The sequence below is a fragment of the Colletotrichum lupini genome, chromosome 2 (genome assembly GCF_023278565.1).
Source record: "Colletotrichum lupini chromosome 2, complete sequence".
Taxonomy (NCBI): Eukaryota; Fungi; Ascomycota; class Sordariomycetes; order Glomerellales; family Glomerellaceae; genus Colletotrichum; species Colletotrichum lupini.
In genome coordinates, this window is record NC_064675.1 from 793,667 (window position 1) to 810,299 (window position 16,633).

The 16,633-nt window shown below is 53.5% G+C and overlaps 4 protein-coding genes and 1 non-coding gene across 5 annotated transcripts; 2 read left to right on the plus strand and 3 right to left on the minus strand.

Moving 5' to 3' along the window:
- Nucleotides 1-1,707: 1,707 nt before the first annotated feature.
- Nucleotides 1,708-3,009, plus strand: CLUP02_02615 (uncharacterized protein; the record flags this gene model as incomplete). Its single annotated transcript, XM_049281645.1, has 4 exons — nt 1,708-1,818; nt 1,885-1,990; nt 2,329-2,623; nt 2,838-3,009. 4 exons carry the CDS (start codon nt 1,708-1,710, stop codon nt 3,007-3,009), a joined length of 684 nt encoding a protein of 227 aa, XP_049138788.1.
- Nucleotides 3,010-3,617: 608 nt separating this feature from the next.
- On the minus strand, nt 3,618-7,992 carry CLUP02_02616 (DnaJ domain-containing protein; the record flags this gene model as incomplete). The annotated part of the gene is made up of 18 exons (XM_049281646.1): nt 3,618-3,870; nt 3,933-4,141; nt 4,205-4,295; nt 4,396-4,517; nt 4,657-4,781; nt 4,915-5,053; nt 5,081-5,166; nt 5,235-5,282; nt 5,359-5,410; nt 5,619-5,685; nt 5,807-5,833; nt 5,907-5,992; nt 6,052-7,140; nt 7,228-7,286; nt 7,355-7,457; nt 7,532-7,763; nt 7,867-7,899; nt 7,967-7,992. The coding sequence occupies 18 exons, from the start codon at nt 7,990-7,992 to the stop codon at nt 3,618-3,620; spliced, it is 2,847 nt and encodes a 948-aa protein (XP_049138789.1).
- CLUP02_tRNA068 lies at nt 5,468-5,554 on the minus strand. Its single transcript has one exon. It is a non-coding gene; the product is annotated as a tRNA-Glu (tRNA).
- A 670-nt stretch (nt 7,993-8,662) lies between the features above and the next one.
- CLUP02_02617 (tRNA synthetase class I) lies at nt 8,663-10,863 on the plus strand (the record flags this gene model as incomplete). The annotated part of the gene is made up of 5 exons (XM_049281647.1): nt 8,663-8,989; nt 9,056-9,166; nt 9,226-9,609; nt 9,718-9,990; nt 10,087-10,863. 5 exons carry the CDS (start codon nt 8,663-8,665, stop codon nt 10,861-10,863), a joined length of 1,872 nt encoding a protein of 623 aa, XP_049138790.1.
- A 1,153-nt stretch (nt 10,864-12,016) lies between these two features.
- CLUP02_02618 (tetratricopeptide) lies at nt 12,017-13,986 on the minus strand (the record flags this gene model as incomplete). Its single annotated transcript, XM_049281648.1, has 6 exons — nt 12,017-12,075; nt 12,288-13,029; nt 13,105-13,266; nt 13,317-13,652; nt 13,708-13,857; nt 13,972-13,986. The coding sequence occupies 6 exons, from the start codon at nt 13,984-13,986 to the stop codon at nt 12,017-12,019; spliced, it is 1,464 nt and encodes a 487-aa protein (XP_049138791.1).
- Between the last annotated feature and the right edge of the window lie 2,647 nt (nt 13,987-16,633).

Here is a 16,633-nt window from a genome sequence, read left to right on the forward strand (position 1 = left end):
GGTGTAGTAGTATAGTCTGTACGGAACCACAAGGCGTAGCAAGAACCACTTCGTACCGCGCGTGCACTGTATGATCCAGAGAACCAGCCATAAACGCCACCTTATCGGCGCCATAGTTGAGCCTCACTCATGCAGACTCTTTCCTAGCTTTACAACAGACTTGAAGAACGCAGGGAATGGCGTCATTCCCGAGTCCGACAGTGTGTGCCTTCATTGAAGAGGTTTCCCCATCTACAAAAACCGGACGGAGATGATGTCTCCAGGACCGGAAGGAGATTCGGAAGTGTCTCACATAGGAACCAAACGGTTGAAGGCAAGATCAACGAACCCCGCAAGCGCAGCTATATCCGGCTCCGACGAGAATAAGCAATGCCTTGTGGTAGTCCGGAAGACAGTGTCTCACACGCAGGATACTGAAATTCTTGGTCCGCAAACAACGGCCGACTCGAGAGTTCTCTACTCGGAGGGCTTCTTGCTCATCATGTCGCGATCTGTGCCACGGTCCGAAGGGTTGATCGGCCCGGTTCTGCCAGGCGTTATGCTTAATTCTTCTTGCCCAGCCCAACGCCAGTCCTACGCATGGCTCATTCGTGGGAGGAAACTTTGCTTGCGGCAAGAGAATAGTATCGAATCCTTTGAGCCTCTTTGAGGCGCCATGTCCAAATTATATCACCGAGCTACAAGCTCGTTTCCGTTTTCGACATATCCCCCTGATTACGTGCATGAAGATTGTGCGTGGAAGGATAAGCTCAAGGATGACGGTTGAATGAGCCTCGCCTCCTCGGAATCACGGATAGAGGGTGGAGAGAGGCGGACAGACTCGGTTCAACCTGGTGAGTTGGCTAATTTAGAAGTGTATCTGATGATCAAGATGAATCGATGCGCCTAAGATCGGCGTATCGAGGTACCTTAGCTACCGAGACTGCAAGCAAAACGTGAATTTTGGGAACTCATCAGTGGGGAGGCCGGTGTCCTGGATCTCTGTGGCAAGCTTGATTGAGGAAAGAGTTTTCGAACGCTCTTCATATGCACAACAAAGCATTCTGACTCCTGAGAGATGAGGCAGCAGCAGTGACACATGCCCGGAGAATTGCTCCGGGCCGCAAGGAGCATGGCGGGCAGGCTCCTGCGAACGCGCTGAACTATAGGAAAGGCCATTCCTGCTCTTTCAGAATGTCTAGCCTCTCATTAAAAAATCTGTTCCTCTACACAGCATCTGGTGTGCCCTGAAGACTTCGCATGGTGTCTCATCATCTCGCAAGCCACGTTGGGAATGTGGGTTGAAGAGACCATTTGTCGCTGAAAAATTGCACATTATCTTCTTTCAACCACTGCCTTTACCATACAGCGTCGCGTATCAGCTTTCTATAAGATATACTGGCAAGTTGTGTCCGTGTAAGTGAACATCGAGGTTATGCGAACTAACCGCGATAGGACTCCGAGGGCTCGTAACCCCAGATCAGTCCACCAAGCAACGCTCGCGTGCATACCCCGCGGGAACGAGAAGACGTCTAGCCCAACTGATGTTGATCGTCAAGGCCTCTGTTCGCGCGGGAGTCATCTGCAATGCTCATTGCTAAAGGAGATCTCGGGTTGACAAGGAATCAAATCCTGAGGCTACCCCCATCGATCTAAGTCAACGGGAGAACACAGCAAGCTTTCTGAATTAACCATGACAAGCTTTTGAATCATTTACGACAAGAGACCATGTGCGGCCCCATCAAGGCCGACACACTACGCTGCCTCCCTCGCAACTGGGTGCTGACCCAGCAGGCCTCAGTCTTGAAGGATTCACTTCAAAGTGCCAAGCAACATGATGTCCATTTTCAGGGTGTGATATTCAAGTCGAGAGAACATTAGAAACATGAGCAGTAGACGTGGTAGACCGCGAACAAGCCCTCCGAACTGCAACTTGTGATTGCAAGTACCATCCTCATGGTCGATATGAATACTCCTGGAGAGATCGGTGGAGTGCTTTGGAGTGAGGCTCGTGAGACAAACCCGCTTGTAACGCAATACATGTTATGCCATGCATACTGGTCAAAGACAGACAAAATTGAGGGTAGCTGAAAGTGCTCAACCAAATCTATGAGGCCATCGAAACATCCCGTGTAAAGGAGTTCGAGAGGCCGTTGAGGGGAGCAATGGCGAAGCGAGAAATAAAGTCAGTCAGCCGGCAGGTTGGAATAACCTTACTTTCCAATCGACCGATCCCTCGCATCTAACTCGCTACTCCTCAGAACGAATTCACCACTCACAATCCTTCTTCCCCTTTTCGATCACTTCAGCGGACCCTGCCGCACACACCTCAGCCACTACCCATATTAGTTATGGCGCCGTCCACCAATCGATGGTCACACCCATCATACTTGACGAAACTCTGCGTCCCACCCAGCCACACTCGCGGCCTCGTACTGCTCAGCCACGCCTACGTCACCGCCCTCACAACGAGCTCTTGGCATACAACACCACACAGCACAAGCGACCCTTCCAGCCAAGTTTCCAAGGGTGATACCATTGTGTCACTGGTGCAATTCAAGAAAAGGTTGGGGAAGAAAAGCAAGCCAAAGGGGGAAGGGAGACGAATGCCGGGTGTGGTCTGCTGCCCCTTCGTCACTGGTTCGTACGTGGAGGGAACCGACGTCTAACTAGGTATTTAATACAAGCCCGTTCCTTCTTGGCCGTTCATCCATAGTCCGTGATCCATATCAACCACACAAAACACAAGCTCTCCACTGCGAATAACTTCGACAAGAAGCCCAAGGTACATTGACACTCCTCAAGTGGCAAACCGGCGGCCTGCACACCCTCGGACCTTGGACTAATAATCTCTGCAGCAATTTCACACCTGCACAACCTCCTACAAAGCACCAAACAATCATCATGCCCTTCTTCTACTCCAAGCCCATCGGCGGCCGCAACTTCGGCACCTCCGTCCACGCAGACCGCCACGGCGTCCACCGCGGTCCCTGGCGCATGCGCATCGGCCGCTTCAACTGCTTCCGATAGAGTCGACGCCACTCTCACGGCGTAAAGGTGTCGGTGCGATGAGCCTTCGGACAGCGATGTCGAGCATTTTGTCCTCGCTCTAGTCCTCTCCGCGTCTTCCAGGATACGACCTGAGTTGTCATCAGAATGAGACGACCAACTGAACAAAACCCCATTCAACGCCTTTTTCCTATTCTTGTTCCTCTTTTCAACTGTCACGAGATCATGGATACCAGGAGTCTGTATTTGCGTTTATAACGGTTTTGACGACGGGAAAGCGAGCGTTTCCTGTCATTCTGTCCTTATTGAGTTTCTCTTGCGCTGCGATCAGAAAGGGAGATTGATCGTTGTGCGGATGGGTGGAATGATGCAATGCATACCTAGATAGTACATTACTTCTTCACAACATATTGTCAATCAGTGAATTGTTGTGATATGCATCTGGTGTAATTAGTAGTCAGACCGTTTCCTTGGTGCTTGTCAGTCCAAAGTGTACCAATTAATCTGGTGCTGTTTATGGCAGGCAAGTTCGAGGGCAAAGCTTATGTCGTCATGACCCAGTAGGCACACCCGCGTCTATTTATCATCCGGCGAGTTTGACTGTGGAAATGGATGGCGGGAACAGCGGTTTAGCAGATGGCCAGACCTGCCACGAGGCAACGATTGACGACTAGACGACGTATTAGATAGGCCGGGGAGTCGAACTCAGGTTGGGAACAAGTCAGCCAAGTGAAGGTAATGCAGATGACCAAGCAGACAGAACGACTAAGCAGGCAAGAACAGCCGGACAGCAAAATAAGCACGAACGTCACTGGTGAAGAGTGCAATACAGGGGCCAAAGGGGTTGGTGATATTCTCGAATTACCGAGCATATAAAGGATCCTGTTTTCCATCCCACCCAACGCCTTATTCTTGTCAATCGACGGTAGTAGTAAGAAACACACGCCTGAGTGAACGTCAAGTCGTTGAATTTTTGCTGCGGTTGTTTTTTTGTATTTCCTAGCACAACGGTACGAGCCATGCCAAGCCGCCAGCCCTGAATCATCGCAGAAACCGTTTCCGATGCATTCCCGTTCCCTGGATATGAGAGCACAACGCAAGTAACCAGGCGATGAAAACCGAACCCCCTCGCCCCGAACAGCTGATTTTTCCTCTACGCAACCCACTGAGAGAAAAGTTTTTACATCTTCTTCTTCGCTTAGACCTCGGTGGTGACCTTGGCCTTGGGGTTCGTGACCTTGACACCGAGCTGCTTGGCGCGGCCGATGATGTCGATGCGCTTTCTCGAGGAGACGTTGTGGGCGATCCTGTAGTAAGTCTGTCAGCTGGCTGTGTTTTCCATCGGAAAGATGCCCTTCGCTCGGCTTCTCGGTCGGAGCTGGTAGGCGGGTGTGGGGTGGTACGCACTCGGCAGCGTAGGTGCGGTTGTGCATCAGCAGAAGGTTGACGTCGTTGACGTTGCTGACGAGGAAGGCCTTGTGGCCGGAGGGCATCATGTACTTGGTCTTCTTGTTGGAGCCGAAGCCGATCTGGAGTGCAGGAATGCCAGGTTAGCAGCTGTAACCCTGGGTCTCTAAAACCATTTCCATCCCGAAATTCGCTCCTCTTCTTGTTGATGTCTATTTTCGAACCCAAGTCCAAATCCAGCAGGGAGGTGTCTCGACGTACCGAGGGCATGGCAGTGTTACCCCTGAAGCGACGGCGGACGCGGTTGTCGATACCCTTGGGCTTGCGCCATGATCGATCAACGCGCATAAAGCGGTCGCTCTGGTGGCGGTTGAAGAGCTTCGTGCCTGTTCAAAATAACACCCGTCAATCCTCTCGTTTCCAATCCAAAGTTCTCGTTCGGTTGTAATCATCGTCGAGGTTGTCGGGTACGCGGGGTCGTAGAGGGGTGCTGTGTCCTTGGGGAAGGAAAAAACATACGCTTCTTCACGATAGGAACGTGCTTCTTTGCGGCGACCATCTTTATGAAACCAAATGTCAGTAATTGAATCACAATACCGACAGCATGTCGATGAAGGATGCTGTAGCAATCAAATCTCACCTTGACGGCTGTTCCTGGCTATTGGGTTAGTCGGGGCGGGTGTACGTCGTCAAATTCGGGCTTCAAGGCGATCGTGAAATTTGGGTGACCACCATTTCGAATCGCACTGGACGTGGGCTCTTTCCGAAGCCCTAAGATTTTGTTGGTCACGTGTGGGCCGCCTAGCGGGGGAAGAAAAAAAAAATGCAGGAGCGGAGACCTGCTACTGGCCCAACAGGTCGCGCTAGCGGAAGGGACTCTTTTCGGTCTGCAGCCAATGCAATTGGCCTACCTGCGCAACGGAACTCCAAAATAAATAAATAGGTGTCGAGGAGAGCACGGACCAACTGTGGTGCAGTTGACGAGGCGGCATGTCCTACATCGATCTCCCACGTACTGGAAACACCATTGTTCAAGAGAAAAAAAACAAATGCCAAATCCAGCAAAATAAATTTCCCACACCGAGGTTCGAACTCGGGACTCTCCGGATGTCGTTGGAAACATGAAAGCGGAGTATACTAACCACTATACTATATGGGACGTGGTTGTTGTTGGATGACAGGGTAGAGCACTAAGCTTTAGATAGACGTCTAGCGGGGCAGACAAAGCCCATTACAGCAGAACTAGAAGCGGTTTGTGCTTTCCATGAGTCACCACTGTTCGCTATACGACTGCACCATGGTTGAGAAGCGATATAGCAACCGTGTATTACGGGTTGCCTTTCATTCATGAGGGGGATGATGCCCAAACAACCAAGCAAAACTCCTCTCCAGTTCCCACGTCTATGCTCACCCCCCCACACCGTCCGGGTCGTCATGTCTGTCATGAGCTTCAGGGCATCAAGCCCAAGACTCTGTCCTCTAAAATCTCTATCCACCTCAACACCTCTTACTGAGGCTGGCACTGAGGCTGGCCATCTTCTTCATCTTCGTCTTCCCATTCGCCACCGAAACGCGGGTCTCCCGAGTTGGCGCCCATCTGTAGACATTTATGTTAGCACCAGGTATCTGGTGATGAAACGATTAGTGAAGACTTACCGAATCCAGGCTATCCACCTCTTCGTACTCAACCTCATCGACCTCCTCGGCTGTGATGGGGGGAGGAGGGGGAGGAAGGAGCTTGTTCAGAGCATCGTACTCCTTATCATCCTTCAACCAGCCATCCTCAGGGAACTCAACATTGACAATCAGGTACAAGTCACCCTTCTCTTCGCCGCGCTTCTGAGGCATACCCTCGCCAGCGACCTTGAGGATATCGCCGGGGCGGAGGATTTCGCCGCGCTGTCTTTCCATATGAATACCGCGGCCGTCAAGGTGCGTCAACACAACACGGGAAAAGCCACCGAGAGCCTCAGCAAGAGAGACATTCAGCTCGGCAGAGAGATCGTTGCCGATGCGAGTGAACTCGTCGTGGGGCTCCTCGGCCAAGTGGAAAACAATGTCTCCGGGGGTCTGGTCTGGGAACTGGTCCGCCTCGCCCTCCAACACGATCCTCTCTCCATTCTGGGAACCTCTGGGAATGTAAATCTCGAGGACCTTGGTCTCGGAGGTAGTGCGCTTGCCCTTGCACTTCTTGCAGCGGTCCTTCTCCTTGCAGAAGTTTCCGGATCCCTCGCAACGATCGCAAATAACGGTCTCTTTGCGGACCATACCCGGTCCCACCTGGCGGAAGGCCTCTGCCATACCGGCGCCTCTGCACTTCTCGCACTGCTGGGGCTTGACGTTTGCCTTGGCGCCGGATCCCTTACAGGTGCCGCAGACAACCTGCTTGTTTGCGGAGAACTTGACAGTCTTGCCCTTGTACAACTCCTCGAGCGTGACCTTGTAAGGCTGGTCCTCGTCGGGACCGCGACGCGGTCTTCTGGGACCGGCACCAGGGCCACCGGGGCCGCCCATGCCCATGCCGAACATTTGTGACAGAATGTCGTTCAAGTCGACCTCGACGCCGCCGGGACCGCCGGGGCCGCCCCGCGAAGGGTCGAATGCGGCCATGCCATGGGTGTCGTAAAGGTGGCGTTTGTCCTCATCTTTGAGGATTTCGTAGGCCTGGCTGACAGCCTTGAACTTGGCTTCCGACTCCTCTCTGCGTTCCTCAGGGACTTTGTCGGGGTGGTGAAGAAGGGCGGCCTATGCAAGACGGGTGAGTCAGTAAGGAGTGTTGCCGCTGGCGTGTGATTGTAGTTGTCGTTGCGACCAGGGAGAGGGGTTACGAACCTTTCGGTATGCCTTCTTGATCTGATCCTGCGAAGCATCCTTATCAATGCCGAGGAGCTCTGGAAAATGCGTCAGATGTGATCCACTGCGAAAAAAGTACCCCTGGGCTCCATAGGCAGAGTCTTACCGTAGAGATCAATATCTTCCTCCCCCGCCATGCTCGGTCCACCACTGTCCATGATTGAAGCTTCTTCGAAGGGCACTCGGGCAAGTCTTGCTCGAGATTCGGCCTTCAGAGGAGTGATTTGCAGTTGTGAGAAGGGTGGGATGTGGAGTAGAATTGAAAATATTTTGTCTGGAGTACGGTGTACCTGCCGATAGCAGGCCTTTGTTTGGCGGGGTACCCAGCATGCCCGCACCTCAGTGCCTTGCTGGGCGTGCGGCTGCTTTGCAGGTTCACAGCGCTACGGGTAACCTGCTGAGAGCGCGCGGCAGATGGTTGTTGGCAGTCGGCGGGGGTACCTTGTACACTACCTAGGTACAGTATAGAGGTAAGCAGCCCGGGCCCCAGTCTCCTTTCCCAGCCGCCTATCCGCCTGCACCTGTTCATCAGCAACCTCCACTGCTTTCCAGGTTTTAGAAGGCGGTGTCCAGCTGCTTGCCTAGCTAATTATCTAAGGTAGGTTCCTCGAGACCTACCGCATTTCCTTGGATCCGCTGGATCGTTGAGTACTGGCTTGGTTGCCAAGGCACCTCAATACTTGCCGAGACTAAATATACTTGTGACTGGGACTCTCACCAACTGAGACGGAGTTCACCAGTCATTGAACAGGTTTAGTATATTGTTGCATTGTATGACGAACCCGAGTTACATACCCAGCCCTTATGTGAACAATAACACTTTGTTGGGCTTTCACAAGCAAGTCAATATGATCGGCGTCAACCCGAGGCTACCGAATCGCAGACACCAGAGGGACTGAGAGGACTGAGCTCACTCACCGCAAATAAGTGCCTCATCAACTCTGCCTCTACAGCTCACCTCTGTTCGCTATACTCCTCAGACGGGCACTCGGACAAACTGCTCAAAGTGATATGTACGTTGTCATCCGAAGAGTCTGTGAAACCTAGCGACAGTTCGATATTCTTGGGATGAATATCGCCCACTCTGTTCTTATTTCACCATACCTTTTTGGAAATTCTAGTTCCAATGAAGCATGTTCTTGAAGGAACATCATGGTCGATTGATTTTCGTGTTTGTCTACGAAAACAGAGTGGAATTGGTGGAGGAATACAGAGTGAACCCTCTCTCATGGTTAGGTTATGAATAGAACTGAAGATACGCAGAAGCCACTGTCGTATAAGTCAGTATCTCGCTTGATGCATATCTCTCAACTGCGCCACACGTGGCTGAATCTCATCGACAAATTTCACCCTTCGATCAGTTCATCCATCAACCGCTAAACACATGAAGGCAACTTGAACAAATGTCTTCATCATGCCATTGATAGCCCTGAGATCCCAGGGCCGTCCCCTCTTTCAGCGCTCGTTCGTTGCATGCCGCGCGGGCTCGCACCTGAGATGGTGCTCGTCCGCAAAGAGTAGTGGCAGTGGCAGCAGCGGCTTCCAGGCGTTGAGGAAGAAGCTCCCGCCCCTGGCCGACAAGAAGCTCCACGGGCTGCCCGATAAACCGGCCAGGACGCGGTTCGCCCCCTCGCCCACGGGATACCTCCATCTGGGATCGTTGAGGACTGCACTCTTCAACTGGCTCATTGCCCGTGCCACCGGCGGTCAGTTCATTATCCGGGTTGAGGATACGGACCGGGTACGTTAAAAGTTGCTGTTGAGTACGATCAAGGAACCATCCGCTAACGTCACAAAAACAAAAAAGACTCGCATCGTCGATGATGCCGTTCAGCGTCTCCTAGCAGACCTGAGATGGGCGGAGCTAAACTGGGATGAAGGCCCTGATGTCGGGGGACCATACGGACCTTATGAACAAGTACTTGACTCTCCTGCCTCCCCTGAACAGTGGCACACCGATCTAACACCTCGACTTAGTCAAAACGTCTGGACTACTACAAAAAGTACATTGCCGAGCTTCTGGACGCGGGAAAAGCCTACCGCTGCTTCTGCACGGCTCACGACCTCGAGCGCCACAAGCAACAGTCCCTCGACGAGGGCGGCTCGGCGCACTACCCGGGCACCTGCCGGAGCCTCCCGCCGTCCCAGGCCGAGCGGCGCGCCGCCAACGGCGAGACGCACGTCGTGCGCTTCCGCAGCGAGGGCCGCCCTTCCTTCGTGGACAAGGTGTACGGCAACTACCAGAAGAACGAGGACGAGGACGACTTTATCCTCATCAAGAGCGATGGGTACCCGACGTACCACTTCGCCAACGTCGTCGACGATCACCTCATGGAGATTACCCACGTCATCCGCGGTGCTGTCCGTCGCCCCCCCCCCCCCCCCCCTGCTCTTATCCCTAAAAATCATACCGATTCTTTCTTAGGTCACCCTTCAAGACGTATAACTGTAGCTCACACCAGATAACAGGAATGGCTCATCTCCACGCCAAAGCACATTGCTCTCTACGACGCCTTCAAATGGGAAGCCCCGACGTTCGCCCACGCCGGCCTCCTCTGCGCCCAGAACGGCGAGAAGCTCAGCAAGCGTAACCACGACATTGACATCTCCTCGTATCGTGACAAGGGCATCCTCCCCTCCGCACTCAACAACTGGCTTGCGCTGCTGGGCTGGAGCATGAACGAGAAGGATCTCGCAAAGGGGGGCGAGGTATTCTACACCACGAGCGACCTGGCCGAGAAGGTAAGAATCCACCATTCCATATCGACCCTCCCCTCGTTGCATCACTTTTGTTTGGCTTTGCGGGTCAATGAACACTCGCTTACACACTGCGAATAGTTCTCCCTGAGATTCACAAAGGGCAACATCAAGACCAACCCGGACAAGCTCGCCGTCTTCCAGCGCAAACACCTAACCCACCGCCTCCGCGAAGAGAACCCCGACGAAGAGCTCCTAAAACAGGCCCTCCTCCCGCCGACAACCAAGCTCCTCGAGCACATCTCCTCTCTCCTCCAGTCTTCTCCTCCTTCCATCGAGGCCGAGACTCATCCTCCATCCGCCTCCACCTCCACCACAAACACAGTCCTCACCTCCCCAACAAACCAAAAACACTTCTTCCTAACAAAAGACTTCACAACCCTAACCCCCCTCCTCGCCTCCCCCTCAACATCTCCATCCCACCTCCTCGACATCTACCGCACCCTAGCCCTCGACTCCCCCATAGACCCAGTCGACCTCGTCCACGAACACCCCTCCCTCTTCCTCCGCCCCTCCCCGCAATCCTACGCCCGCTCCCTCGAGAACCTCTCCCTCCCAGACACCACCACGCCGCCCCACGCCCTCCTCCAGGACCTCCACGCCTCCCTCTGCGACGTCCACGAGCTCGACTGGAACCCGGACAGGCTCCAGGCCGCCGTCAACGACTTCGCCAGCCGCAACGCCGACTCGGTCGACCCCGAGAAGCCCGCCAAGCCCGTCAACAAGGCCACCTACGCGCTGCTGCGGCTCGTGCTCACGGGCGACCACAACCGCGGCGCCAAGCCTGCCAAGCTGCAGCTCGCGCTCTTGGGCCGGGCCGAGACGATGGCCAGGTTCGAGCTCTGCCTCGAGCAGTGAGAGAGAATGGCAATGCCTACTTACATAGTGAAAGAATAGAAGATGGTGGGTGGTGACCTTCTCGCTCCCAAAAGGGGCAGCAAACAGGGGCAATCTTCAGCAATCGGAGAGATTCCTCCATTCCCATGCTTGGACTGTGTGCACCAAAGGATCCTTTTAAACTTTCTCTGCCAGGGTAGGAGGATAGAAGTGCTTCCTCCTATTGTTGGGGAGGGGAGTCTGGGGTTTTGGTCGTTGCGCGCGCCGCGGGGAAGCTTTAATCCCCAAGTCTATACGATTTTGGCATGACTGTGGTTTTGTACGATATATGTGTGTGTTGATAGAGAGTGTGTGTGGGTGTGTACTGCGCGGCTGTTTCGTCTGGAAGTAATATTTTCTGCCCGCCCCAGGCTTTAAATCGGAAAAGAAAGATTACCATACCTGCTGGTTTTGTTGCCCATGCTCAAAGCTTCGCGAATCAGGTGCTCGACCCAACTCTACTATGTCCACGTGAGCTGGCCCGATTGGATCTGGCCATGGACTGTACAGTCCGAAAGAGTTGGCATCATTGGCGATTGATACGCATAGAGAGAGTCTCACGCAGTATAGAGAAGTACGTCGTGTACAATCTGAGCTCATTTGCGTCTACTTCACATAATCCCTTCACGTAGATGATGATAGTCACCACCCTCGTCCCCGAGTCCCAGAGCTTCACGGAAGCGTACAGTCACACGAAGTCGTTCACATATATACAGAAGTAGTGAGCAATGATAGTTGCATTAAGGTTGGTGTTGCAGGCCTCTCAACGATCTCGTAGATGATGGACAGGATCTCGTAACACGACAGTGTAGATGAGGTAGAAATTATATCGGAAAAGGAGAGATGGTAAACCGTAGGGGAATACAAAAGTGTCATCGCCACACCAATCGCCTCCGAACTGTTCCGTTTTCTAAACAATGCAACGCTATGATCATGTTGTTCGCGGCCGTGGGGGTGCCATTGAGCCAGCTCTGCTTGGCTCAGTCTCTCGAACTGTCCTCCTCTTTTACGTTCCGCCGTTTTAGACGCCCTGTCTACAACCAATCCATCCGTAAATGCAGCAAAAAATAATATGAAAGGTGTTTACTAGATGAAGGAAAGGTTGCAGAGCTCAGGGCGAGCAGATTGTTGGTCATTACGTCGTCACAGGCTTGGTTGGGGTATAATCGTCTACATAATTTCTTGGACCCAGATCTATACGTTCAGTTAGTCATACATCCTGATGATAGTGCAATTGTTCTTGGTGATGCTTACCTCCATCTTGCCGATGTCCTGCCTCGTTTTCCTTGCTTGGCTCTTGACGCTCATGATCGCCATGTCCAAGTCATCTTGGTCACCCATGGTAATCATGTCGCCATTCGGCACATCTTCGTCGCGGATCTTGATCTTGAATCTTCGTCGAAGACCAAACTTCTCACGGATGCGGTCAACAAAGTCGGGAAACTCGACTGCTGCGCCCACCATGATGTATCGAACATCATCGGCGTGCACCTTGACACGGATCTTGCGAACTTCAGGTCTCCTTGAACCGCCACGGGAGGACATTGAGTTCGTGCCTGGACGTCTGTTGTTGGAAACCATCTCGAAGTCACCCTCATCAAAGGAGCCGTAGTCGGAGCCATCGTCTTCCTCGTCCATGTATCGCTGGGGCTGGCGGCGGGAGGCTTGGCGGCTGGTTCTTGTACTGTTGCCACCACCACCACCACCGCTCTGGTACATGTCGTAAAGCTCATCAGGGTAGGCGTCCTCGGCATCTTCGTCAGCAGGCCGGCCGCGCATCTGCAAGTCGCGTCTCGAGTATCCTCTGCTAGGAGTTGCCGACCGTGACTCGGATCTCATCATGGGCGGAGGTCCCCTACGGTCGTTGGGGCTGCTCGTCTTTTGGTACCGTTCGTTGGGCCTGGAGTTCTCGATGTTCAACTTCGCAAGCATCGGCTTGGGTCCATTACGGACGGATTGTCCACGAGACATGGCACCGGTATTGTTGGCCTCGACCTGGTCCGGGGGAGGGGTAGGGGGGAAGACACCGCGGCCGTTGGGCGGCTCAGACTGTTGTCTTCTAGAGGCCAGGCCAGGTTTGACTAGGTTGGTTGCAGCGAAGGAAATATTGTCAGCTGGTCTGTCGTCCTTGACGTCGTTCTTGCCAGCCTGTAAATCAAGAATTCTGTGATTAGCAAATGGATTCCCATAAAAGCTGATTGGGATGGGAACCGATCTGCCTACATTCTTGATCTCGGACCCGGCAAAGCCTGTGAAGGCGTTCGCGCGATCGGAGGCGGCGACTAGCCTAGCCTTTCCAAGGTAGTCCTTTGTCTTGAGGTTGCGAACCTTTGCTTCGTTCGGTCGGTACACAACACCGACGGGAATCGAGAAAACAGTGTATCCCTTGAGAAATTGTGAGCACTGTACACAGTTCAACTCGGTGTCTTCCTTACCTCTGCCTCCTCACGGACCGCCTCATCGATAACGTTGTGGTCCTCTACCACCTTCTCCTTGACAGCGTACGATAGATCCTGCATACCAGCATCTTTCTGTTGCAGGTAGATGTAACAGAGACCTCTGTTGAAGAGCACCTCGCAAGAGTAGAGCTTGAAGAGCAGACCCAATTGGGCGTAGTCGATCATGGTGTTTCCTCGCAGGTAGAGAAGAGTGTCATTGAAGTTGGCCAGTGCCTCTTCGAAATCGCCGAGCAGGAAATTTGAGACGCCTTGCTGGAAGTAGGCGACAGCAAGGTACTGGTCGAGCTTGATTGCTCGTTGGTAACATTCGACCTGGTATTTCCACGTTAGTGCCAAGAACTCGGTGTTAGGTTCGGAGACGACGCACAGCTTTCTCGTGCTCTCCCAAGGTGGCGTGAATAACACCCATATTGAAGAGAATTTTTGATGTGTCGGAGATCCTCTCAAAATCCTCGAGGGCCTCATCGAATTCATTGTTGTCGTACCGGCCCAAGGCCGACACCCACGTTTCTATTTCCTGTAATAAGAGACAGTTATGGTCAGTAACATGTTCAACGATCTACCCATTTCGGGTTGTCGGGTGTTGCAGGTTGGGCGACTGCTGATCGCTCTCTCCGACGCTGGCACGTACCTGCTTCAATGACATTTTGTCGCCAGGCCAGAGTTATCAAAATACCAAATCCAAATCGCGAGCCGAGGAATTGCGCAAGCAGACGATTGCTGCTGCGGTCGAAAGATCGTTAACGGACAGGATTCGAGGGAGAAAACGGTATCGTGGGGAACTGCGATGCGGACGTGGACAATGGCGGCTGAAGACAACGACGACGACGGCTGCTGCAGGAAAGAAAGCCAAAAAAAGCGACCCAGACCTGAACAGCAACAACAAAGTGCGCCGCGGGCGGCTAGAGAGGGTCCTCAGGGCTTATTTAGGGAGATGGCTGGCGGTCTGTCGACCGTGCGGTGCTCGGCGCCACTGAAATGACGGTTGGAGTGTTACCCCCGCTTCCAATGAGCCAGAAGCTGCGAATGGGGTACGCTTCGGACTTGGGCGACAAGCTGGAGATCTTGGCGCGTGGCGGGTACACCAGGGATCGATACCTGGCCCCGTCTGGCGATTTGCCGAAAGCTTCTGCAAGAACCGCCGATGCGATGGCGGGGAGGAGACAGAAGCGAAAAAGAGGGTTTATCCAACTGTAGGATAAACTCGACGTTGTAACTTGATAAAGTTGCTCTTTTCTCGTTCCTGGCCAGCAGAAGCAGATGCCAAAAGTAGGACGGTGTTTCGGGTTTGTGTACGTTGTGCGTCGAAAGACGGATTAAGTTGTCGGGGGGAGGATGGGATGGCCCTTTTTGGCTGTGTGTCCTGGTTCCTGTGGAGGTGGTGGTGGGTGGATGGACAAGGCCGCAGTAATATGTATGTAAGTCGGACTAGGCGCCAAAATGGGGGGGGGGGGGGGGCGGGATCCGAAGCCAGTCCGTCCTGTATTATCAAAGTCTGGGCTCTCTTCCTGTTCAGTCCTACTATTTCGAGAACGAGACCAAGACCAAAGAATCCGTGCTCTTCCTTATCTGCCTGCTTGTGATGGCGAAGACTGTGACTGTGTTGCGTATGTGCGTGTGCCGAGGGCGAGGTGACCAGAGGTGACCAGATACCAAAGACTGCCTAAGCCTGCGTCGTTCGGCGCGGGTCCTCTCTCGGGTTAGAATCGTGCGTTAATTAGAGTCGGAACCTCGGACGGTTGTTCGACTGTGGGAAGCTTGCGTGTGAGTTGCGGGTCAGAAAGGACAGTCTCGAGGTCGGTTGTCTTCGCTTCGCGAGTTCCAACTTTGGGAACAGATGTGGGAAGCAAGTGTGATGTGGACAAGAATAAAAGTGATGAAATGACCAGACTTGCAGCCGGGCTCGAGGAAAGGAATGGGAATGAATGGATGGAGGACGAAAAGCCAGCGCCTACAGAAAGGAGGGTAGAGAAAATAGAGTCGAGTCGGTGCTTGCAGCGAGGGACCAAGGGGGACTTGACTGGTTGGGTTGTGGGCCGCGAGACTGGGTGTATATCATGCAAGGTGCTCATCAGTGATTGATATTCCAACTCGATTCTCAGTCAGGAAACGCTCAGGATGCCTGTGCTCCCGGTGCTCGTCCAGTTGCGAGTCGCAGGGGGATCCAAGGGGGTTGTTCTTCTTCCTGGTCGAGTATCGACACTGGAAGGGGGGGTGTAGAGAGCAGAGGGCCCGGAACAAGTGGCTTGGGCAGCTCGGTGGATGAAGGGGGCGTGTATCTTGTTGCAACAGAATTCCGGGTGTCTTTTGGTCGGCTTTCGCACGCCCAGCCTGGGTTTGGGGGAGAGACGAATTGTGCAACCGATCTTGGCTATTACAGGATCTGCCTCGGTGACAAAACGTGAACTTGTGTTCGAGGTGAGTACAGACTGGACAGGATGGATACAGCCTTCCAGAGGCATACGGAGTACAGAGCACACAGTTGTGACTTGTGAGATAGCTCGGCGCCAAAGAGATCATCTCCCGTCTGTCGACTTTTCCCAAGACGTCGTCCCAGAACACTTTAAGCAGCCACGCAGATCCTTCTTTGGATATTCGACAAGGTATTTCGTTCGGCGGGAGGAAACAAACTTGTCTAAATTGAGTGATAGAATCAAGTGTTTTCTCTCAAAATCGAACCACTTTGCATATCTCGTCGCCAGATGCTGGGTTGTGAATATGCTGGACATCGAACGTTGGGTTGGGATCCCCTCGGGCCCTCTGTGCCTCGTCTTGGAGGAGCCACCCCTAGTTTGTCTGGGCATTCCATCCGACGTCCGTTCCGGGGGGGTGTAAGAGAGCGCCTGGGCAGTGAGTGATGGGCGAGGAGGAAGCCGTAGTCCATGTCATGGCGTCGCGGGTCAGATCGCATACTGCGTATCTTGCGGTAGGCTTGACAAGGGAGTGGCTGTTTTGGACTGTCTGCTTCTCCTGATCCTCCAGGGAGGGACGCTGACGACGATTGACTCTTCTCAGTGTCCCCCCTCCTGTCCTCATTGTGTGCGTGGCAGCTGGACAAGAGGCAGCGGTCCCTTAACGGTAATGCACTAATGCCGGGTATCGCAGGCATCGTGCAACCACTGCGAATCAGGGCCTGTCGCTTCCCATGCACGAAGCGTTCCAGCGAATGCGAGCTGTGCCTGATTGGCCCCCAGGAATACGGGTCGTGGGCCGGACCTTTGAGCCACCAAGTTGCCAGGGGCCAAGGGCGCGTAGAAGAGTGACTAACGCCGCCTTGATCACAGTTGTAAGTC